Source organism: Delphinus delphis, chromosome 2, assembly GCF_949987515.2.
Source record: "Delphinus delphis chromosome 2, mDelDel1.2, whole genome shotgun sequence".
Lineage (NCBI taxonomy): Eukaryota > Metazoa > Chordata > Mammalia > Artiodactyla > Delphinidae > Delphinus > Delphinus delphis.
Window position 1 is genome coordinate 13,616,763 of NC_082684.1, and position 26,084 is coordinate 13,642,846.

Sequence of the window (26,084 nt, forward strand, 5' to 3'; positions counted from 1 at the left end):
TGTATAACAATAATAGCTCAAAAGGGAGGAAGAAAGAATAGAGCTATGTAGGAGAAATGTTTCTATATATCACTGGAATTAAGTTGGTATAAATCTGAAACTGTGATAATGTGTGTATGGTAAGCCATAGAGCAACCACTAAGAAAATAACTAAAAAAAGTGAAATTCATTAAAGAAATTAAAATGTTACACTAGAAAATATTTACTTAATGAAAAAGAAAGAAGTAAGGAGGAATAGAGGAACAAATAAAGATAGGAAATATGTAGAAAACAAAGAAGTAAAATAGCAAGACATAAGTCCAACTATATCAATAATAACATTAAATGTGAATGGATTAATCAGTACAATCAAAAGACAGAGATTGTCAGACGGGGGAAAGATTCAACTATATACTGTTTACAGGAGATACACTGTATATTCAAAGGTACAAACAGGTTAAAAAGAAAAAGGATAGGAAAAGATAAATCATGCAAACGGCAACCACAAGAAAGCAGGAGCGGCTATACTAATATCAGACAAAATATACTTAACAAAAACGTATACTAGAGATAAAAATGGATACTTCATGATGGTAAAAGATTCTATGTTTATGGATTGAAAGTCTTTATATTACTAAGATGGCAATACTCCCCAAATTGATCTATAGATTTAACAGACCTCTCTCAGCTTATCCCAGCTTATTTTTTATGGAAATTGACAAAGTCATCCTAAAATTGTATGGAAAACTCAAGGAACTTTAGAATAGCTAAAACAATTTTGAAAAGGAAGAATTAAGTTGGAAGACTCACACTTTTAAAACTTACTACAAAGCTACAATAATCAAGAAGTGTGGCACTGGAATAAAGATAGACATATAGATAATAGATTAGAATTGAGAGTCCAGAAATAAACCCTTACATTTACTGTCAATTGATTTTTTGACAAGGGTGCCAATGAGGAAAGAACAGTCTTTTTAACTAATGGTGCTGGAACAGCTGGATAACCATATGCAAAAGTAGGAAATTGGGCCCATAACTCAAAACATACACAAAACTTAACTCAAAATGGATCAAAGATGAAAAGTAAGAACTAAACCTATAAATTTCTTAGAAGAAAACATAGGGGTAAATTTTTGTGACCTTGGTTTTGGCAGTGATTTCTTAAATGTGACATCAAAAGCACAAGCAACTGGGCTTCCCTGGTGGCGCAGTGGTTAAGAATCTGCCTGCCAATGCAGGGGACACGGGTTCAAGCCCTGGTCTGGCAAGATCCCACATGCCGCGCGCAGCTAAGCCCGTGCGCCACAACTACTGAGCCTGTGCTCTAGAGCCCACGAGCCACAAGTACTGAAGCCTGCACACTTAGAGCCTGTGTTCCGCAATAAGAGAAGCCACCACAATGAGAAGCCCGTGCACCGCAATGAAGAGTAGCCCCCGCTCACCGCAACTAGAGAAAGCCTGCGCACAGACGAAGACCCAACTCAGCCAAAATATAAATAAATGAATAAATAAATAAATTTTTTAAAAAAAGCACAAGCAACTAAAGGAGAAACATAAATTGGGATTTCTGCGGGGGGAGTGTGTGAAAATATTTTAAAATTGAATGTGGTGATGGCTGCACAACTCTGAATATACTAAAAACCATTGAATTTTACACTTCAAATTGGTGAATTTCATGGTATGTGAATTATATTGTGAGGAAAAAACCAAAAGGGGCAAAAAAGAAAAAACCCTTAATAGACGTTTCACAAAAGAAGATACAGAAATGTCCAATAAGGCACAGAAAGATACTAAATACCATTATTATTCAGGAAAATGCAAATTAAAACCATAACGAGATACCACTACATACCAAACAAAACAACTAGAATTATAACAAGTGAGGGTTCTAGGTACTTATCTTACAGAGATTCCCACTAACCTCATATCCCTGCTATTGATAGAACTTACCCTGTAACACCACTCCAGGTATCGCAGCTCCTGCTGTTACAGTCCTTTGGCAGCCTATATATCTACCTTACCAATGTTGACAGTTTGGACCACTGGATAGAGTTGGCTGTTCAGCTTATAAAGTGTGCAACCCTGTACCTACAAATAAAGCATGTTTATTTTATGAATGTCAAGTCTTCACCTTGGGCTGTTGGTCTATTCTACAAGTAGGAAGCAGGTGACGATGTTGTTTTAGGTTTGTCTTCTTAGATTTGTAGTTAATTTTTCTTAGTCTCCCCAGTAAATGCAAACAAAACACTTTCTATGTTTCAAGAAACAATAATCTATAGTAGTTCTGATTTCCATTTTATAGATAAAGAACTAACACTGAGAGAGACTTTATTTGCTCAAGACAGGACACAGTGGAGCCATTGTCTAGTTCAGGTTTATTGATTATAAAGCCCAGGTTCTTTGGATTATATCAAGTTGCCTCAAAGACAGGAGTACATTGGGTTATTTTTTTTTTTTACAACTCACTTGCCTTTGAGTTTCAGAGTGATTTTTTTTTTTTAAAGATGAATAGATTGATCATGACTTTAAAAAGCTCAGAGTTTAGCAGAGAAAGGAAGTATGCAAATAGACATTTTCAGTGCAGCAATATAATTGCAGTGGTATAAGTTTTTAATAAACACAGGGGGTAACATAAAAGGAAGTGATCAACTCTGCTGGAGTGGTTATTGAAAATGAGATCATTAAGTAGGACATTCAAGGGTGTGTAGGAGTTTGTCAGTTGGTCAACTGACCTCTGAATGCCTATTTCTGTACCATGACTAACTATGGAAACCATATGCATAAACATCAGTATTAGATTTAAATAAGTGACTACTTAAAGGTAGAAAAAATTCACTGTTAGTTTGCAGGAATGCTGTGTTCCTTTACACCTTTTTAATAATTAGCTTTGTGTTAAGATATAATTAAAACCCTTGGCAAAATACGAAAGTTTTAAAAGGGCCGTGCTTTTTGCTGGCATGTGCTTTGCAAAATACTTTGCAAAACAACCAGCTTTTAGAGTTCTTTCATTCTGTTGCATCAGCTGTTTGGAATTTGAAAAACGGTCAAGATAAAAATTTGTGAGTTAATGAAGATTTTGCTTTGGTCTTTTATCAAATTGCGGTAAATTTGACAAATGAATATACTTGGGATACATGCTTTTCAGATTTTTTTTAGGAGAAAAGCTTTAATCTATAGCTGTGACTGTTTTCTAGGTGTACATTGTTTCTCACACACAAATGTTGTGTAAGATAGTAATGGTTAGTTTCTGATGAAACTATTATCAGTTTATCGATAAATGTCTTAGAGCCTATTATGAACACAGTTGTGGCTTATTCAGCTCCTAATTTATGTCTCACTGTAGCTTTTTTCTCTCTTATTTCATTATTCCTCTTGGGATAAAATGGGCAAATTGAAAGGCAAATGGGAATCATTTAGTTTCAGGTGTTTTGGTTCAGCCCTGTTGTGCTACTTCTACTTTCGAGTTCTGTGGAACCATATGAAGGCTACCTGCTGCCTAATAGACATTTTTAGAAGGGCTCTCCATAGACAATTCTGGAAAATAGGGAATCTGCTTAAAAATAGTGACCGGCCACTACTACAAAGGAAAGGCTGGGAGTTTTGTTTTGTTGTTTTCATTTTTTAGTTATTATGGTGGTTGATGTTTTGGTACTTTACAGCAAGTTAAGAAGTGTATGGTCATGGCAGAGGTTTCTGATATGCTGGATTTGGGAAAATTATTTTAAAATATGCAGATTTCATGTAATAGTTTTAAGAGTAATACTCTATGCAAATTCATTTGATTGTGGTTTAGGGTAGTCATTAACTTATGGAACTGTATTTATATGAATTTAGTAATATATTCTATATGAAACTATATACTAAGAATTGTACAAAAATAATGTATTAAAATCAATGCCTTATGGTGAATCCAAAGTGGTTAAAAGGAAATATTTCCTTTAGTTTATGTATACAAGTCAAAGACAGAAAAAATATATTTCATTTTTAGATTATATAAATGGTGGAGAACTTTTTACTCATCTTTCTCAAAGAGAGCGTTTCACAGAGCATGAGGTGCAGATCTATGTTGGAGAGATCGTGCTTGCCCTCGAACATCTCCACAAGGTAAGAGATGCTTAACCTTTGGGATTTCCTTTTTGTAAAAATCTAGTAACTGAGGTAATGATGGAGCTAAAAGAGCTAATGCGTTTACATGTCATTGTCTTGGTGGAGATTGTGGAAGCACACTCATAGACCATTACCCATTTTTTCAATTTCATTGTTCCCTTTGTAAAAGTCTAATTTCCTTTTATAGTTTCTGGGTTGCAGATTAAAAAGGTAGAACCTGAGCATTTTTTTGGTTTTGTTCATGAAAAATTCTGATGCTTATTACAAAGTATCATTAGAATAAAGGATTTTCATTCTTAAAATAACCTTTAAGATGAACCCACAAGTCATAATATGTATTTCCTTAATTGTGACTTACTCCACTGCAGACTCTGCCTGTGCATCTTCGGAGTATGTTTCCCAATTAGCTTGGAATATTTGAAAGAAGCACTTACCTATGCTACCCAGCTATCCCCCTCTCCCACTCTCGCTTTCTTTTCCATTTGGTTCACCCCTAAGGTCCTCTCTTGCTCCCCCTCCCTCCCTCCTGCTCCGTTGCCTTCATGTGGCATGAACTCAGTTACTCAACTTTTTCAGTGGAATTCATATATGTATGTGATGCTGTTTGAACTCTATAAAATCGGTTTAAACTTTTAAAAAATATTACTTCAGATACTATTAATCTTGATCCAAGAAATTTTGACTAAAAATATTTTTTTAATGAGGAAGCATTACTGTAGAAGCAAACAGTCATTATGTAGACTAGGCTTGTGTGTATTTCCAAGAAATAGAAAGTACTAGAATAATTCTTATCAAAGTTGTGTGAGACCATAGGAGGATGACTCGAGTTGCTAAATTCAGATGATATAGGTACATCATAAAGCTGCTGTTTTTCTTCGTTATATATTCAGATGCTACACTAGATTACAGATTAAAAAAAGATGGAAGTGCTGATTATGGAGCATAAAAAAGAATGGAGAGAAATGAAGGAAAAAGGCAAGGAAAAAGGATGACATTTTCAAAGGGGCAGGGAGATGAGAATTGCAGGATGGTGGTAACGGGTGGGAGAGGCTGTGAGAACAGATGATGAGAAGATATAAGAAGGAAGGCATCAAGAAATGGGTAGATCTAGCCCAGAACAGGAACACAACTGGGCAGGTAGAGGGAGACAGGGTTCAGAAGAGGAATTCTAAGGAGAGTGAATGAAGAAACGTCTAAGAACAGGAGGGAAGCAGAGAAGGCTCTGGGGCGCAGGGCTGCAGTGCCATGGAGTGAAAGGAAGGGGAGTGTAAGGTGGGAGCTGAACTGAAGTGATAGGAACAGGCATCTGTATTCCTTCTGATAGAATTGGTGGTGTGGGGATGAACTTTATGCCTATGGTTATTTTTGTGGGGTATAAAGTAGTTAGGACATTTTTATACATGAGCCAAATTGGGCCAGGGAATAGGCTGAAAAGCTTTGTTTTATGCTTAGGGGAATCAGATGTAATTTTTATAATATAAAAACGATGGTGGAAATCACCATAAACACCAGAGTAAACACAAACAAAATACAAAGCTCTGACAGGTAAGCTAGTAAATTCAGTTTTTGGTTAGTATGAAAACTGTTAATTCTGTTTCTTAAAGGGAAAATTCATGAACATTCATTATTATTAAAACAGGGTAATCAGAAACACAGAGGTAGAGAACATGATGAGAACAAGATATAAATGTAATTGATATAAAGGGAAATATATCGCAGATTAGATCTTAGCTAAATTTCTCTTAATCTGACTACCTAAAAAGATAAATACAAAGAGATATAACACAAAGCTAATAATGATAATCTTGATATAGCTACTAACACTGAGTTTCTCAGGAAGAGACAAAAACGGGGAGTTTACTTGGAAGTGATGAGGTAAAGCAGGTAGTAAATGACTTATTCCAAAAATCTTTTCCAAAGAGGTTGTTAAAAAAAAAGTCATACTGGCTGTTAGGTGCTTGTAAGGCTTCAAGTCAAATGTCTAACGGACTGTGCATTTACAATATATAATAATGTTTTAAAATATGAAAAAAAAACCCACTGAGGTTCTTGGAAGAAAATTGCCTAGTGTTTTTCCTTGTGTAATTTTTTGTTTCAATTTTAAGAAAGCATCAAGAATCTTATTTTTCATATACTTAGTGTTGAGGAAAGCAGTGTTTCTAAGTTTAAAAACATTTAATTCGGGCTGACATAACATGGAACGTGGAATTCATGCATATCAAGTACTTCTTATATAACTTGGGTAGATTCATTTATGTCATAGAGCTGAAGTGTTTTACTATAAAACTTACATACAAAACAAAATAGAAGGATATTTAAATATCTAATTGATTTACATTGCTTATTTAGAACTAAAGATCAACTAAAATTAACCTGTGATCTTCAGCCTTCATGTTTAGGAGTGTATTATTCAACAAGCCTTTATTAATTACCTGTTTGACATATGACACTGTGCTAGATACTAGGTAAATGCATAAAAAGTGAAAAAACAGAGTTTGGATATGGTTATATCAAGAAGAACAGGAAGTACCTAGAAAATATCAATTACTTTTATGTAAGTACGATGTAAATATAGATGCTATAGGAATAAAAACAAAGAAATGACCAGTGTGGGAAGTGGTTACTCAGGAAAGCCTTCTGAAGCCATTACAGGTGATGGACATGAATTGGCTAAGAAAGCACCTGAAGATCATCTGGAGTGAGGATGAAATCCATCAAGAACAGTGACCCAGGAAGAAGCAGTAGTCAAAGTAGACCCAACAGAAGCTAGTCCGACAGGAATGTACCCTCATTATATGGAGCATGAAGACATGGTTGCAGAGGGAACCCAGCAGATAAACCCTGAGATGGAGGAATTTAGATTTGCCCCGACCTGTGACTAAGAGCCGTCATAGCACCCTGAGCAGGAGAATGCCTTTTTTTGGTTTGTTTTTAAGGTAGATAAGAAAGACTTTTCTAATTCATTTTTTGGAAATTGTTATTTTAATATGCATATTTGTTTGTTTTTACAGCTGGGGATTATATACCGTGACATTAAGCTTGAGAATATTCTACTTGATTCTAATGGCCATGTGGTGCTGACAGATTTTGGTCTGAGTAAGGAGTTTGTGGCTGATGAAGTGAGTATTATATTTTAATTTGAAGTTAGTAAAACAGAATGTAAACAATGATGAAAAATGAGCTATAGAATGAGCGTTTAATGGGATAGTACTAAACAGATTATGGATTTTTGTACAAGTTTGCCCAGAGGAATATCTTGACATGGATAACTGTAAAGTTTTTAGTTTAAAATTACCATGGAACCATCCTGCTAGAATTCCAGTAATCCTTTTACGGATATAACAGAGTTCCCCAGTTAAAAACAAAACAAAATTATGCATTTAACTTTCTCCATAAAATATAACTGAAATTTTAAAATAACGCTTTGGGCCTTTTAGGAAAATCGTGGCTTAGATAATAGCCAGTGAAGAATTACAAAACAAAGCACATACAGTTTACATTATAATTACAAGGTAGGACATGTCATGATGGCTCTTTGAACTCACTTGACAAGAATAGCAAGGATCTACTAGACCTAATTTTTTAATAAACTTGCTGTTTTTTTGCCCATACAAACTAAAATGTAATAGCTAATGTACAGATTTTAAATATGAAGGACTTTGCGTTTTCAGCATTGATTAAAATTTGTTTATTGTTAAAGATTTATTTAATAACATTTAAAATTGTACATTTATTAGTTGTAATTAGATACTATTTATGTAGCAGTTGTAATAAAAAGTACATTTTTACACTGCTAGTTTTTCAAGACAACTAAGTAATTTGAATGCCAGTTCCTTTCTATCCAAGAAATTACTGTTATAGTATACAGAATCACAGTTAAATTTTTGTAATAAAGGACTTCTTTACTGTAATTTGGGTTCCAAATTAGGTGTATCTATTTCTGATTGTTGGCTTTTTAGAATATTGCCAAAGCAGTCCTAGGTGAGTTAGATAAGTACTAAAATTATGAAAACAAAGGATCCCAATTTTTTCTCATATCTGTATTCAATCACTTATCAATAAATATTTATTGACCACTTCTACTATGCTAGATATTGGATAATACAGTGACAAAAGGGAAACGGTCTCTGCCTTCATGAACCTGAGGGTTTAACAATATGTTGATTATCTTTGATAGAAAAATCATAGTTATGAAAAAGATGAGATGAATTTTTGAGGATTTTTCTTCAAAGTTTGATTTTTCAAACTTGGTTAAAAATTTTAGTGGCAACTTGAAAAATGTGACAGCTGAAATATGTTGATGGTTGTTTCCTCACTAAACCCTACTACAAGTATAAGTAAAGGCGTAAAATAGGCATATACTCAAAAGGGAGAGAGGAAAACAGCAACCAGATTCTGGAAGATGGACAGCAGAAATACTAGTTGTAACCGATGTAACACTCCTGAAAGAGCTGAATCCTAAGCCAGTAACATGAGAATCCCCAAAGCAGGCTAATTTGCACCGCTGACCCCCAGAAAGGCTCAGGAATTGGGGGCACCAGGCATCGCTCAAAGCAAGAGTGCAGGACACAAGAGGATTAGTTGGAAGTCTATATAAGAAACAGGTACCCCCCAGATCTCAGATATACACTATCCCCGTAGGAAACCTTGCCTTTCTGACCCTCGTGGAAAGCTGACAAGGTTAAATAGACAAAACTGTGGATTCAGGGACAAGGGGCACGGTTGAGGGAGAGGACACCGTCAAAGCTAGGGGGTGGCGTGAAGATTGCCACACTACACTGTGGAACTGCCATGGCCTCTTGCTGCCCCTTCCTTCTGAGAACGGTGGCTTCCTAGACAAGACCTGGGAGGATTCCTCTCTGAGAACTGAGAAAGAAATCTACAGATGCTGTCGGCTAGTGGTTTTGCCAGTGAACTGGCCCAGCCAGATCTCCCTGCAGTGATGCCTGCGGCTTAGCAAGCCCAGCCTATGCCGGAGAAGCACATTTGTGATGATGTCACAATTTCTCTTGATATTTTGATTTCATTGTATTTCAATATCATTAGTTTGCTCTGTCCTACAATATATGTAAAAACGTTATTCTGAGAAGGGGTCTATCGGCTTCAACAGACAGTCAAAGGACCCTTGGCATGTAAAGATGGAGGACTCCCCCTGCATAGAGAGAGTCGGTGATCACTTTTTTCTCTCCCCGTGGAGCCGCACGTACATTTACTCATTCACTTCATCAGTATTTGTTGAGAGACTTCTATCTGCTGGACATTAGGCTAGGTTCTGGTGATACTACAATGAAAGAATCAGTTCGTGAATCCTGTATTTCTGGACATGTGTGGCTCATCATTTGGCAGTAGGCAGAAACAGACTTTGGCACTGAGGAAGAGCAAAATGTTTGAAACCAAAGCAAGAGGTAAACAAAAATCAAACGTGATCAGAATTGTTGGGTTTTAATACAGTAATACAAATTGGTCAGAACTGCTGGGTTACTGAATCAGCTGCGTCACTTCTCACAAGAGAGACTTGTGTTTTCTGCTGGTCAATTCAACAGCTATTCCTCAAGGTAATGAGGGGAATTCTTGTCGGATGCCACAGTTTTGGAGCAATTGGTTATTTAGGTGCAAAAATGAAACAATGGGATTCAATCTGAAGTGGAGAAGTAATTTATAGATTCCCTTATTCACAACGCAACCTAGCTGCATTTCATGTAATTATGTGTTATAGTCATGTGTTATTAAGCCTTACAGTTTCGTCTGTCTTCTCCCCTCAGACTACCAGCTCATTCTTCCTCTTAGCTGAAGAGGACATACTGGCTTGCTAGGCTTCAGGTTTAACTCTTAGGGCTCAAGTAGGGACTCTCCTTTTCTGAGTCCCCTAAAACTTGATCTAATGGTCCTTTGCTCCCCCCTTATTCCACCTGGCATCCGCTTAGCAAGTGTCCCTGCCTAGACCTATTGCACCTCAAAAATATTCCCATCCAACAATTTCTGTTTTGATTAGCTAGCATTCCTTTTTGGTTTCCCATGTCAGCCTGACTTATATCATTTCTTGGAATGAGCTTCTTTTTTGTCTATTCCTACGCTACCTCCTTCGTTTTCAGCTTAAACTTCACTTTGAGGAGTTTCCTCCCTGGTTTCCAGTTTATATAGGGAGATTATACATCTCTACCTCTATCTGTAACTTACCCCTCTTCTTTCCTACCTCTTCTTCTTCTGCTTGGACGCTTTCTGTCACCATTTAAGCAAGCCTAGTCTCTCCCATCTTAAGTGTTTAAAAATGGAGAGATGAGTGGATGAATGGACTGACTGATGAACAGCAAACAATCTCAGAATCCCCTATTCCCTTCTAGTTGTTGTCCTATGTTCTCCTTTTTCAGTATTTGTCTGTGCAGTCTATTACCCACAGGTTACTCACCCCTTAATCTACTCCAGTGTGGCTTGCACCTCCTACCAATTGACTGAACCTGTTCTTGCCAAGGCCACTATTGACCTCCATTTTAGGTTTTTTAATTTTATTTATTTTTGGCTGTGTTGGGTCTTTGTTGCTGCACGCGGGCTCCCTCTAGTATGGCGAGCGGGGGCTACTCTTTGTTGTGGTGTGTGGGCTTCTCACCACGGTGGCCTCTCTTGTTGCGGAGCACAGGCTCTACGTGCGCCAGCTTCAGTAGCTGTGGCACGTGGGCTCAGTAGTTGTGATGCACAGCCTCAGTAGTTGTGGCGCACGGGCTTAGTTGCTCCGCGCGGGCTTAGTTGCTCCGTGGCATGTGGGATCCCCCCGGACCAGGGCTCGAACCCGTGTCGCCTGCATTGGCAGGGGCATTCCTAACCACTGCGCCACCAGGGAAGTCCCTATTTTAGGTATTTTTGAGCCCTCACCTTACTTGACTACCTAGTGGTGTTGAACTGGAAATTGCGTCTCACCCTGGCTTCTGTGACGCCGTGCTCCCCTGCCTTTCCTTCTCTCTCTCGCTGTCTTTTGCAGGCTCTTTCTCTTCTACCTGAGGGTTCCTCACAGTTCAGTCCTAGGTACTCTACTCTTTTTATGCTTGCACTCTCTCCCTGTACGCTGGTGATCCCCAAATATACATGGCCAACCCTGACCGCTCCTCTGGGCTCCAGACCCAAACATGCCCCGAGTGTGTCTCCCCTTGACTCTCTCATACATCACACAAGCCCAGCATTTCCAAACCTGAATTAATATTCCCCCACCCAAATCTGCTTTTTCAGGTTATCACAGTTTTGTGTATTACAAATTCTGCTCTCATTTGATCTGAGAAATATTTCTATTTAATTTTCAGGAATTACTTTTTAGACATGTTTGAAGTTTCTACTCATGGTGTACTACTCATCTCTCTGTATATTTGTTAATAATTCAGCAAATGTTTATTGAGTACCTACTATGTGCCAGGTATTGTACTAGACCCTAGAAATATGGTGGTGAAAGAAACAAATTCCTTGCCCTCATGAGCCTAGATTTTAGAAGTATTCATCATTACCTCATATAATTATTTCTAGATTGTAATTTGCTAAACTAAATCGTATACTGGATAAAATTGATTTATTTTAGAAACCTTAACAATCTTTTATATGATAATGAGCACTATACAAATTTGATACTTTTACTGATATGTTCTTTTCTTAACCACATAATTTCACAAATCCCTTGTAATTCTGAGAATAAAAAAAGACATTTCTAAATATCTGCACACTGATATATGTTTTTCATAAGGTTTTTTGAGAATACAGTTCAGCAAACATTTGTTGAGTTCTTACTGTGAGTCAGTCTGCTAGGTATTGGATATATGGTTTTAACATTGAAGACTTTAAAGGCATTTTTCTAAAAAGGGCATCTGTTCTTGTTTATAAGAAAATAATGTCAAAGTGATATATTCATGTGTTATTAATTACCCTATACTTAACTATAGTATATGTATTCTGTGTTTTCATAATTTAACATTGAGCATTTGAAAAAATTCACAACAGGTTATTAACATGAATCCTCAGGTAGATAAATAAAAGTAGAAGAAAAATAACATCCCAACATTTAAAACAGAGGTAGCTAAGTTAATTATAACTCACTGACATGGTAGCTGTACTTAAAAGGAAAAGGCCTGTGCATTTTTCTTTCCAGAAAATAGAAAAATGCAATCTTTGCTCCGTTCAGATAATGTTATTCATTAATTAATTCTTTGAACATAGAAGAGGCATTTTAGTGTAGTGGAAAGAACACATATTGAAGTTAGAGGATCTTTTTCGGTTCTCCACTGCCTGGCTGTGTGACACTGGGCAAGTCACTTAGTCATTAACCCCTCTCAGTCTTGGTTTCTTCATCTGTAAAATAATATTTGTCATATCGAATTTATATAATTTTCATATGGATGCAATGAGTTAATGCTCATGAAAGTACTTTTTTAAAGTGTAAAGCACAATGTAAATATCAGTTTCCACTGGAAGAGGTACTATTCAGATTTCAGATGACTATGAGTAAAATTAAAACATACAAATGAGAATCTTAAGTTATTCTCCCATAATTTTCTTATTTGTAGGAAAGTTTTAAATTACATCTTTGTCTAATAAATGCCTAGTTTTTAAGGATTCTGCTGTTACAGTGTGCATGTCTCAAGATGCCTAGGTGAGGTTCAGGATCCATAAAGAGTGTGTTTGCATGAGGAGTCCGACAAGCCAACTGTCTAAGGCAGCTTTTTAGTTTCGTCCATCTCCCTTCCTGATGGATCCGTAGTGACTGACATCTATTCACGATTCTGTTCATTTGCATGTGCTCCTGAAGAGCCTGTTAAGTCTGTCAGTAAGTCCTATCAGTCATTTGCCAAAATCATGACTCTGGGATAATTCTAGTTATTTTAAGGTAAATATTGAGATGGAAGTGCTGGGAAAGTAGGAGACCTAGAAACCAGTCAGAGGGTTCTTCTGTGGCCCCTGTTTTTCCTCTACTCAAACAATATTACACAATATTCAGTTACTAATACCTACGCTTTAGCCATTTGTAAAGGTTTTGTCCACCAGATATCAGAGCAGATCCCCTGCCCTTGGACAGGAGGAGGGGGAGGGAGGCAGAGATGGCTTTGTCCTCAGGCGCCTCACAGATCCTTTTATAACTTTTCTTATGGGAGAAATTATTGGCTCAGGTAAGATTTATTCATATACTATTTCTTATCTTAAGGCAGGCTGAGTGCACAAGTTCAGTGGGCAGGTTTTATGTAAATTATGTCACAGGGCTAGCGGGGACAACTTTTGAATTGAGATTCTTTTCAGAGAAACTTCTACTGTAGATTCCATTTGTTCAAATTATGTTAAATATACTTTTAATTTACTTGAAAACAATATTTAGCCATCATATTCTATATTAATATAGGATATATTAATCTATAAACAATATATAAACCTATAAATAGATTATTTTAATCTATTTTCTAAGTGTCAGGGACTTTCAAACCCATAAGGGGAATTTAGCAAGAGACACCCTGGAATACTAACATTGCATAAATGTGATTAATAAATGTTTATACTTTCCAAATTTCTTTTTAAATGTTTTATATTATACAATATTTCAAATGTAATAAAAATACAGCAAATGATATAGCAGAATCTGTGCACCACTATTCACATATACAGTTATGGACAATTTGTGGTTTTTTTCCCATTCATTCAGCAAATATTGAGAGAACATCTACTGTGATCCAGGCACTGTTCTATCTAGGTGTTGGAATCCAGCAATTAACAAAATAGACAAAAATTTCCCCCCTAGGCAGATAATAACAAATAAACAAGTAAAATATGTATGGACTATGTTAGATAATGGTAATTGACACAAAGACAAGTACAGGAGGAAAGAGAGATAGGAAGTAGCAGGGTGAGAGCAGCTTGGACTTTTAAATCAGGTGATCAGGAAAGGCTTCACTAAGAAGGTGACAGTTGAGTCAAGACTTGGAGAGAGCATGAGCCATATCAATATCCAGGAAAGAGATTTCTAGGTCGAGGGATCAGCCAGTGTTGAGGCCCTCGGGTGGGAATATGCCTGGGCTGTTTGTGAACAAAAAGGAGGTAAGTGTGGGTGTGTAGAGTGAGTGAGGATAGAGTAGTGGGAAAGAAGGATGTGGAGGTGGTCATCTGGAGGAAGGACTGTGCAGATCGTGCAGGGCATGGGAGACCACTGTAAGGACTATGGGTCCTCCGTGTGAAACGGGAGCCACTGGAGAGCTTTACGTAGAAGATGACAAGGCCTGAGTTATCTAAAAAGATTCTGTTTGCCAAGCATGATGGTCCTGTAGTGGGACAAATCTGGAAACTTGGAGACCAGTTAGGAAGCTGTTGCATTAACCCCAACAAGAGATGGCATTGATTTAGACCATGGGGTAGCAGAGGAGGTTGGAAGACATAGTCAGATTTTAGATATATTTTGACATTAGCGCTAATGAAATTTCCTGATGGCTTGAATATAGGGTGTGAGAGAACAAGAGGAATCAACAGTAGCTCCAAGGTTTGGGGCCAGAACAGCTGGAGGGATGAAGTTGCTGTCAACTAATATGCCGATGGGGAGGTTTTGGGTGGCTGGAGGAGTGCAGTTGAACCAGTTGAGTCTGAGATGTCTGTTAGACATACAGAGATGTTTAATAGGCAGTAGGATATATAAATGTGGAATTTGGGAGAGAAGTCTCATCTAGAGATAGGAATTTGGAATTTGCCAATATATAAGTAGTATTTAAAATCATGAAAATGAATGAGAATACCAACAGAGTTAAGTATAGATAGAAAAGAAAAAACGACAAAGGTATAAACTCTAGTTATTCCAACATTAAGAGAGTCAAGAGAGGAAGATAAACCAGCAAAGGAGACTGAGAAAAAGGGATGAGGAGGTTGGGAAGAAAACAGGCAAGTGTGTTGTCCCCGGAAGCTAAGTGAAGAAGTGTTTCAGGGATGAAAAATGATCAACTATATCAAATACTGTTGTTAGGTCAAGTAAGACACGGACTGAAAATTGAGCATTGGCTCAATTTAAACCTAAGAAGAGAGAGACTGGGGATAGATATATTGTCAGCCACAAATATAGAAAAAATGGTTTTCTTAAAACCACATTTAGCAGCACAGGTGCAGGCGAAGAGTGGATGGTGGATTGAATTTAATCTTGTTTTAGTATCCTTACTTTATATATTACATCCATAAACAATATATACTGTTAGCTTGTGTTTCTAAAATGTACATAAATGGCATATTATATTGCAGATTGTTTTTTATTTGACTTATTTTTAAAATTTATTCAAGCTGATAAATAGGAATCTGTTTCATTCATTTTTGCTGCTCTATAATATTCTTTTATATGAATTATCTAGTTTATTTATCCATTCTGCTTCTGAGGTACATTGGTTTCTTGTTTTCTCTATCACAGTGTTGCAATTTTTTTCTGATGTTATTGGTTTGTTGGAGTTCTTTAAATATTCCAGCTACCCATCCTTGATAATTATGCACTTTGTGAATTTCTTTTTTAGATCTTTTACTTGTCTTTAATGTGATTAATGGTGTTTTTGCCATTATCAGATTTGACATTTTAATATAATCAAATTTACCGCTCTTAAGATTTATATTCTTTGAATCTTTAAAAAAATTTTAAATTGTGGCAAAATACACATAATGTAAAAATTATCATCTTAATCGTTTTTAAGTGTACAGTTCAGTAGTGTTAACTGTATTCACATTTTTTATGCAACAGATCTCTAGAACTTTTTCATCTTGCAAAACTAAACTCTGTACCCATTGAACAACAACTCCCCATCTTCCCCTCCTCCTAGCCCCTGGCAACCACCATTCCTCTTTCTGTTTCTATGAGTTTGACTATTTTAGATACCTAATATACGTGGAATCATGCAGGATTTATCTTTTTGTGACTACTTACTTCAGTTAGGATAATGTCCTCAGTGTTTATCCATGTTGTGGCATGAGACAGGATTTCCATCTTTTTATAAGACTGAATAATATTTCATTGTATGTATGTACCACATTTTGTTTATCCATTCATCCACTGATGGACACTTGAGTTGCTTTTACTTATTGGCTGTTGTGAATAATGCTGCAGTGAACGTGAGTGTACAAGTATCTCTTTGAGGTCATTCTTTCAATTCTTTTGCATATATGCCCAGAAGTGGAATTGCTGGATCATGTGACAATTCTATTTTTAATTTTTTGAGGAACCTTCATACTGTTTTCCATAGAAGCTGCACCATTTTACATTCCCATTAACAGAGCACAAGTGTTCCAATTTCTCCACATCCTCACCTATACTTGTTATTTCTGCTTTTTTGATTGTGGCCCTCCTAATGAGCATGAAGTGATATCTCATAGTTTTAATTTGCATTTCTGTAATGACTAGTGATGTTGAGTCATCTTTTTATATGCTTATTAGCCATTTGTATACCATCTTTGGACGAATGTGTATTGAAGTCCTTTGCCTATTTTTTAATCAAATTTATTTGCTTTTTTGTTGTTGAGTTGTAGGAGTTCTTTATATATTCTGGATATTAACCCCCTATCAGATATATGGTTTGCAAACTTTTTCTCCCATTCTGTAGGTTGTCTTTTTACTTTGCTTGTTTCCTTTGATGCAAGGAAGTTTTAAATTTTTTTTTTTTTTTTTTTTTTTTTTTGCGTTACGTGGGCTTCTCACTGTTGTGGCCTCTCCTGGAGCACAGGCTCTGGACGCGCAGGCTCAGTGGCCATGGCTCACGGGCCTAGCCGCTCCACGGCATGTGGGATCTTCCCAGACCGGGGCACGAACCCGTGTCCCCTGCATCGGCAGGTGGACTCTCAACCACTGCGTCACCAGGGAAGCCCGGAAGTTTTAAATTTTAATGTCGACCCATTTGTCTGTTTTTGCTTTTGTTGCTGTGCTTTTGGTGTCAGACCCAAGAAATCACTGCCAAATCCAGCGTCATGAAGCTTTCCCCCTATGTTTTCTTCTAGTAGTTTTATAGTTTTAGGTTTTACATTTAGATCTTCAGTTCACTTTGAGTTAATTTTTGTATTTGGGGTAAGGTAAGATCCAACTTTATTTTTGTGTGTGTATGAATATTCAGTTTTCTCAGCATCATTCGTTGAAGAGCCTGTCCTTTCCCCATTGGCACCCTTGTCAAAGATCATTTGACCATGTGCATAAAGATTTATTTCTGAGCTCTTTACTCTGTTCCATCGGTCTGTATGTTTGTCTTTATTTAAGTCAAAAATGTTCTGATTGCTGTAGTTTTGTAATACGTTTTGAAATTAGGAAGTGTGAGACCTCCAACTTTGTTCTTCTTTTTCAAGATTGTTTTGGCTATTAAGGGTCCTTTGAGATTCCATATGCATTTTAAGATTTTTTTTCTATTTGTACAAAAAGGTTATTGGGATTTTGATAGGGATTATGTTGACTCTCTAGATCACTTTGGGTAGTGTGGACGTTTTAACAATATTGTCTTCCAGTCCATGAGCATGGGGTGTCTTTCCATTTATTTGTGTCTTTTTAAATTTCTTTCATAATATTTTGTAATTTTTTTTTGGGGGGGTACGCGGGCCTCTCATTGTTGTGGCCTCTCCCATCGCGGAGCAACAGGCTCCAGATGCGCAGGCTCAGCGGCCATGGCTCACGGGCACAGCGGCTCTGCGGCATGTGGGATCTTCCTGGACCGGGGCACGAACCCGTGTCCCCTGCATCGGCAGGCAGACTCTCAACCACTGCTCCACCAGGGAAGCCCAATATTTTGTAATTTTAATTCTCCAAGTCTTTTGACCCCTTGGTCAAGTTAACTTCTAAGTATTTTATTATTTTTGATGCTTATTTTAAATGGGATTTTCCCCCCTTAATTTCCTTTTGGTATTGTTCATTGTTAGTGTATAGAAACATAACTAATTTTTTTTAATTAATTTTATTTATTTATTTTTGGCTGCGTTGGGTCTTCATTGCTGCGCACGGGCTTTCTCTAGTTGCGGTGAGTGGGGGCTACTCTTCGTTGCGGTACACGTGCTTCACATTGTGGTGGCTTCTCTTGTTGCAGAGCATGCGCTCTAGGCATGCAGGCTTCAGTAGTTGTGGTGCACGGGCTTAGTTGCTCCACGGCATGTGGGATCTTCCGGGACCAGGGCTCGAACCCTTGTCCCCTGCATTGGCAGGCAGATTCTTAACCACCGCACCAGCAGGGAAGTTCCATAACTAATTTTTGTATGTTAATTTTGTATCTTGTAATATTGCTGGTTCTCTTATTAGTTCTAACGGGTTTTTTGTGTGTGAAATCTTTAGGGTTTTTTACATATAAGATCATATTATCTGCAAGCAGACATAATCTTACTTCTTCCTTTCCAATTTGGATGTCTTTTATTTCTTTTTCTTGCCTAACTGCTCTGGGTAAGACATTCAGCGCTATGTTGAATAGAAATGGTGAGAGGGCGCATCCTTACCTTGTTACTCATCTGAGAGGAAAGCTTTCAGTTTTTCACCATTGAGTATGATGTTTGCTGTGGGCTTTTCATACCTGGTTTTGTTATGTTGAGGTAGTTTCATTCTATTCCTAGCTTGTTGTTAAGTGCTTTCTTTTATCATGAAAAGGTATTGAATTTTGTCAAATGCTTTTTCTGTATCAGTTGAGATGATCATGTGGTTTTTGTCCTTCATTCTGTTAATGTGGTGTATTACATTGATTTTTTTGAATCTTGAACCGTTCTTTCATTCCAAGATCTCACTTGGTCATGGTGTATAATCCTTTTTATGTGCTGTTGAATTCAGTTTGCTAGCATTTTTTTTTTGGAAGAAAAATTAAGTCTTATTTATGTTTAAAACCAAACCACTAGGAAAATATATCACAGTCTTGAAATAGCAAACAGACAGGCTATATTATCATTTCAAGTAATAAGTTGGTAAAAACACAACGAGGTCCTTGATAAAATGATAAGGTGCCAGAACTGGGGCGAGAACAACGCATGTCGCGAAAGTGGTATTTGGTAATGAAGGGCTGTCCCGTTTTTTTGCTCTAAAGGAGTTACAGCTTGCCCCTGAGTTGCTTTCTTTTTCTCCTCTGACCTTCGTGTTGCCAAGGGATTGTTTCAACAGAGCTCTGTTATTACAGGGGGCAAAGTAAGCAATACTGGGTTTAGGCTTTCATTCTATTTTGTTTTATGAAAACCAGATTTTTCCAAAGCCAGTACTTCATAACTCTCTTAATTAAGCAGCTAACATTCCCTTTCGCTGTTCATTCCTGAATACTAGCATATAGCACAGTCAAAATCCCCTTTCCCTTCAAGGGTGAGTGTCACTGCAAGATTGTCTTGTCTCTCTGCTGACTCTGCTGCCGACAGCCTCAGGGCTCATCATGGCTGCCAGTTAGAGGGAAGGTTCGGTTCCCCTACCAGTGTGATAGCGCTTCTTACATTTTGCAGCATCTCCAGGCTGAAAGATGTAATGTGTGAGAATTTTAAGAAATGCGCATCCACATCTTGATGGCCAGAAAGAACCCTTTCAAAGTTTTTATCCAAACTACCTCTCCCAACTCTACATCTTTAAAGTAACTTCATGCCCTTGTATATAAAACAAAACTGGGCTTCCCTGGTGGCACAGTGGTTGAGAGTTCGCCTGCCGATGCAGGGGACACGGGTTTGTGCCCCGGTCTGGGAAGATCCCACATGCCACGGAGCGGCTGGGCCCGTGAGCCATGGCCGCTGAGCCTGCGCGTCCGGAGCCTGTGCTCCGCAACAGGAGAGACCACAGCAGTGAGAGGCCCACGTACCGCAAAAAAACAAAAACAACAAAAAACAAAACCAAGCAAAACAAATCCCCAGAAGCCCCCTTTCCCCTTCTAAATTAGTGACCTCCTGGATTTTGTTTTATTTCCAGTTTATGGAAAATGTTGTAGCAATCCTTCTGGCAAACAGGAGTCTGGCAACAAATAGAAACACCTCTCCTCACACTCCACCAGATCATAAGCAGGTCAGATGAACCTGCCAGCCTGTTGGTATCTGTGTACTAAGAGAATGTGGTACCTTGGAGGGCTCTGGTTTGCTACAAGGGAGACTCCCTGTTGCCAGGATAAGCCCTGGCCACATGAAATTCAGGCTCACAAAAACTCTCCTGTGCTATCTCTGACCCAAATTTTAGCACCAGGTTTTTTCAGTTTCTAGGATTCAAACACAAAGGAACCAGTGTCCAGAGGCAAGTGACATAGGCCTTAAACTTGCTGCCATCCTTAATTTCCTCATTCATAAACTTTCCTTAGAAAACCCAAATCCCCATTCCTCTTTTTAAATAGATTCCTTCCTTCAGCCCCAATGGCCAATAGCAGACATCTGTTTCTCAGTGGATGAGAGAGACTCCTTCATCTTCTTGGTCATGGTTGGGATGAGGTTCATGTGGTCATCCACACACGTGGTCACGCAACTCTCCAGCTGCCGCTTCACCTGAAGCTCTTTACTCCCCGCATCTATTGAATCTTTGGCTTTGTTGTTGCAATGGATGGTGCACCTGGCCAGGTGGTCCTGGAACTTCTCCAACTCACTGGTCACCAGGGCCTGGGCTTGAGCCAGAGGTGCATGGCAGTGCTCAATGCACTGGTGCACTTGCTGCATGGACACCTGGCTGTCCTCACAACAGCCGGCGCTGCACCGGAACATAAGGCCCTGAATCTTCCAGATGTTCTCTCTCCAGACTCTTCACCTTAGAGTCCACCGCCTCCTACACCCAGAGCTGCTACAGCTCCACCATGGCCACCCCATGCTGCTCCCCACGGTGCCGGCGCCCACATGGACTCCCGCGCAGGAGCCCACTCCCAGTTTGCTAGCATTTTGCTGAGGACTTTTACATCAGTTTTCATCAAGAATATTGGGCTGTATTTTCTTTTCTTGTAGTATCTTTCCCTGGCTTTGGTATCAGGGTAATGTTGGTCTCATAAAATTAGTTTGGAAGTGTTCTCTTCAGTTTTTTAGGGAAAGTTTGAGGAGGAATGGTCCTACTACTTCTTTAAATGTTTTTTAAGAATGTCCAGTAAGCCATTTATCTGGTCCTGGCCTTTTCTTTGTTGGGAGATTTCTGATTACTAATTCAGTGTCCTTACTGATGAAGAGTCTGTTCAAATTTTCTATTCATGATTCAGTCCTGGTAGATTGTATGTTTCTAGGAATTTATCCATTCGAAATTATTCAATTTGTTGGTATATAATTTAGTTTCTTTAAGGTCTTCTCTTTAATTTCTGATTTTAGTTGAATCTTCTCTCTCTTTTTCTTAATCTAGCCAAGAGTTTGTCAGTTTTGTTTATCTTTTCAAAAATCTAAGTTTTCCTAATTTTTTTCTGTTGTTCTGTTTCATTTATTTCTGCTTCAATCTTTATCATTTCTTTCCTTCTGCTAACTTTTGGTTTAGTTTATTCTTCTTTTTCTAGTTCCTTGAGGTGTAAAGTTAAGTTGTTGATTTCTTTGAATCTTTTAAAATGAAATCCATTCCTGTCTCAATGAACTAAGATATTCTCTTTTGTTTTCTTTTCGAAATTAGCATATTGAAATCTTTAATTTATTAGGAATTAATTTATATATATGTGTGAGGTGGGGATCTTATTTTTTTCTCTTTTTATATAGATAACCCAGTTGACTGAACTATTCATTGAATAGTCAGTTAATCCCTTCCCTACCGATGTGAAAAGCAACTTTGTCATATGCCAAATTCCTATGCATGCTTGTGAGTCTACTTCTAGGCTCTTCATTCAATTCCTTTTGTCGCCTTGCCTCTCCCTGAGTCAAAACTGAAAAATCTGAAGGGCCATAGCCTTACGGTATGTCTTTAATCTGGAAAGGTGAGATGTTTCCCCTCTTCACTTTTTTTTTTTTTCTGCGGTACGCGGGCCTCTCACTGTTGTGGCCTCTCCCGTTGCGGAGCACAGGCTCCGGATGCACAGGCTCAGCGGCCATGGCTCACGGGCCCAGCCACTCCGTGGCATGCGGGATCCTCCCGGACTGGGGCACAAACCCGTGTCCCCTGCATCGGCAGGCGGACTCTCAACCACTGCACCACCAGGGAAGCCCTCCCCTCTTCACTCTTATCCTGTCATTCTCTCCTTATTTCCCCTGACCTTCCTCCTGCCTCTTCACTGTCTTTGCTATTCTTGATCTTTTGTTCCTCATTGTGTATTGAATTTATAAATTAATTTGGAGAAAACTGTGATCTTTGGATATTGAATCTAACAACACAAATTTGCATAAATATTCATATTTTCCCATTTATTTCCTTGTCTTTTATGTCTTTCAATAATATTTTCTAATTTTCGTAATGATTTATACATATATTATTAGATTTATTTCTATTAACTTATTTTGTTCCTATTGACAAAAATTAGAATATCTGTTTTTCTTGGCAAAGCATAGGAATGTTGTTGATCTTGTACATAGCAATATTGGTGAATTCATATTAGTTCCACTAATTTGCAGGTTCACTTGGATTTTTTATGTAGATGACTATATTAAAAGAAAAGTCAGAACTAGTATTTGTAAGTAATGATGGCTTTGTATCTTTTTGATTCTCATACTTTTTATTTTGTGTGTGTTTGGGGATGTGTGGTTTGGTTTGGTTTTGTTGCTCTGTCTACTAAGTTTTATATGTATATATCCTTGCTTTTTACTTTAAGGCCATGTGTTTTAGGTTTTAGCCATTTAGTATGGTATCTGCTCTAGGTTTTTGATAGATAAATTATATTCTTAGTATATTGATACAAGGAAATTCTTATGGTTTTTTCTTTAATCACCTAGTGGTGTGTGTTACATTAATAGGTTTTTTCTTTTTCAATGTTAAGCCATCTTTCAATTCTTGGAATAAACTTTACTTTCTGTGACATATATTTTTAATATATTGCTGGATTTTGTTTGCTAATATTTTATTTAAGATTTTATTGTCTAAGTTGACCTGTAATTTTCCTTTCTAATATTGTATTTGTCTGATTTTGGCATCATGATTATACTAACATCATGAAAGTAATTTGGAATAGTTTATATAAGATAGTTCCTCTGAAGGTTTCCTCTGAATGCACTTCTAGCTATCAGCGTGTATTTTTTTCTTTTTTTTCCCTTCTAGGTGCATATGAGTGGCTTTTCAAATACTGATTTAATTTTTTAAAAATATTTATAGTTATATGCAAGTTTTCAATTTTTTCTTGAGTCAGTGTTGGTAAGTTATGTTCTTATAGAAAATGTTATATTTTTGTTTTTAAATTCTTTGGCATCATATTATTCATAGAAGTGCTTTAGTTTTTAATCTGTATTGTAACTGTAGTAATGTTTCCTTTTAAATGACTAATATTGCTGATTTGTAACTTTCCTCCTCTTGCTCAATTTGCTAGAGATTTCTCCATTTTATTAGTCTTTTTCCAGAAACAGCTTTTATCAAGCCTCTCAATTTTTCTATTTCTTTGATGATCTTCCTTTATTACTTCATTCCTTTTACTTTGTTAGTTTCTTTTGTATTCTTTTATTAAACTTTTGAGTTGGACATCCAGCTCACTAATATTTAATCATTCTATTTTAATAAAACTGAATTTCTAAGAACAGCTTTAGATGTATCTCGCAAGTTATAATATATAGCACTTTTACTGTTATTTATTGTGGTTTTTTACCTTGGGCCATGAATTATTTAAAAATGGGTTCTTAAGTTTTCATGTATATAGGATTTTTGAGCTACCTTTTTGTAAATTTTTAGTTTTATTGCTTTCTGTTTGGACAAGAAAACATATATGGTTTTATTTCTGTGGTTTTTGAGATTTGCTTTGTGACCTATTATTTGGTTAACTTTTGTAAATGTGCCATGAATACTTGAAAAGACTGTATAGTCATTCTCTAACGTTAGATATCAAATTTTATATATTTTCATGAACATCATGCATATCTTCCATAGCTTCACCAATTATTTTCCTGCTTGATCAGTCAGTTATAAAAGAGGTATGTTAAAGTGCCCACTATGATTGCGGATTTGTCCGTTTCTTCTTGGAAATCTCACCATTTTTGCTTTAGGTGGTTTAAGATTCTTCAAAAATATTTGATTGTGTTAGTCTTGGAATAGTGTTATTTTCTAGTGAAATGTTCCTTTTATTATTATGTAGTGACCCTGCTTAATTTTAATAATTTTTTTTGCCTTAAAGTTCATTTTCCTGCTATTAATAAAGATATTCCAGCTTTCTGTTGGTTAATGCTGGTCTGATATATCTTTTTCTATCTCTTTACTTTCAATATTTCTTTGTTATTATGTTTTAGGTGTGCCTTTTGTAAATAACATATAACTGGATTTTGTTTTTGATCCAGAGAGTTTCTATCTTTTAACTGGTGAGTTAAATCTGTATATTATGACTGCTGATATAGTTTTATTTATTTCTCATATCTTGCTGTGTGTTTCTCTTTATCATAATTTCTCTTTGCTTTTTTCCCCTTCTTTCCTCTCTTCTATTTAAATGATTAAGATTTCTTTATTTCATTTTTCCAGTTGTCTAGAAGTTATATATATTCTATATCTGTTCTTTGAGTGGTTATTACCCTGAAATTTTTAACTTATGCAGGCATACCTTGGAGTTATTGTGGGTTCAGTTTCAGACCGCCACAGTAAAGCAAGTCACATGAACTTTTTGGTTTCCCAGTGCATATAAAGGTTATGTCTATGCTAAACTGCAGTCTATTAAGTATGCTATAAATAGCATTATGTCTTAAAAAAAGTGCATACCTTAATTTAAAAATACTTTATTGCTAAAAATGCTAACCACCACCTGAGCCTTCAATGAATCATAATCTTTTAGCTGGTGGAGGATCTTGCCTCCATGTTGGTGGCTGCTGACTGATCAGGGTGGTGGTTGCTGAAGGTTGGGCTCATTGTGGCCATTTCTTAAAATAAGACAACAATGAAGTTTGTCGCATCAGTTGACTCTTCATTTTACAAATGATTTCTCTGTAGCATGCAATGCTGTCTGGTAGCATTTTACCCAGAATAGAACTTTCAAAACTGGAAACCTCTTAAATCCTGACACTGCTTGATAAACTAAATTTATGTAACATTCTAAATCCTTTATTGTCATTTCAACAATATTCACAGCATCTTCACCAAGAGTAGATTTCATCTCAAGAAACCACTTTCTTTGCTCATCCCTAAGAAGCAGCTCGCCATCTGTTAAAATATTATCATAAAATTGCAGCAATTCAGTCACATCTTCAGGCTCCACTTCTAATTCTAATTCTTTTGCTTTTTCTACCATATCTGCAGATACTTCCTCCACTGAAGTCTTGAACCCCTCAAAGTCCCCCCAGGAGAGTTGGAATCAACTTTTTTCAAACTCCCGTTAATGTTGGTATTTTAACCACTTCCCATGAATCACAGATGTTCTCAATGGCACCTAGAATGGTGGATCCTTTCCAGAAAAATTTCAGTTTACTTTGCCCAGATCCATCAAAGGAATCACTTGTCTATGGCACCTATAGCCTTAAATGTATTTCTTAAATAATAAGGCTTGAAAGTTGAAATTACTCCTTGATCCATGGGCTGCAGAATGTATTAGCAGGCATGAAAATAACATTAATCTCATTGTATATCTCCATCAGAGCTGTTGGATGACAAGGTGCATGGTCAATGAGCAGTAATATTTTGAAAGGAATCTTATTTTCTGAGCAGTAGATCTTAAAACAGTAGGCTTAAAATACTCTATAAACCATGTTATAAGCAGATGTGCTGTCATCTAGGCTTTGTTGTTTCATTTAAAAAGCACAGGCAGAGTAGATTTAGCATAATACTTAATGGTCCTAGGATTTTCAGAATGGTAAATGAGCACTGGCTTCAACTTAAAGTCACCAAATGCATTAGCCCCTAACAAGAGAGTCAGCCTATCCTTTGAAGCTTTGATGCCAGGCACTGACTTCTCCTCTCCAGCTAGAAAAGTCCTAGGTGGCATCTTCTTCCATAGAAGGCTGTTTTGTCTACATTGCAAATCTGTTGTTTAGTGTAGCCACCTTCATTCATTACCTTA

The 26,084-nt window shown here is 37.1% G+C and overlaps 1 protein-coding gene and 1 pseudogene across 2 annotated transcripts in view; one reads left to right on the forward strand and one right to left on the reverse strand.

The window, feature by feature from the left end:
* Nucleotides 1-26,084, forward strand: part of RPS6KA5 (ribosomal protein S6 kinase A5) — a 182,518-nt gene that overhangs the window by 104,293 nt on the left and 52,141 nt on the right. For both annotated transcript variants that reach the window (XM_060004044.1, XM_060004043.1), the window contains 2 exons: nt 3,968-4,083; nt 7,098-7,205. In XM_060004044.1, coding sequence (XP_059860027.1) covers nt 3,968-4,083; nt 7,098-7,205 — 224 coding nt within the window. The remainder of the gene's footprint in view (nt 1-3,967; nt 4,084-7,097; nt 7,206-26,084) is intronic.
* LOC132420050 (protein FAM136A pseudogene) lies at nt 19,693-20,809 on the reverse strand (annotated as a pseudogene).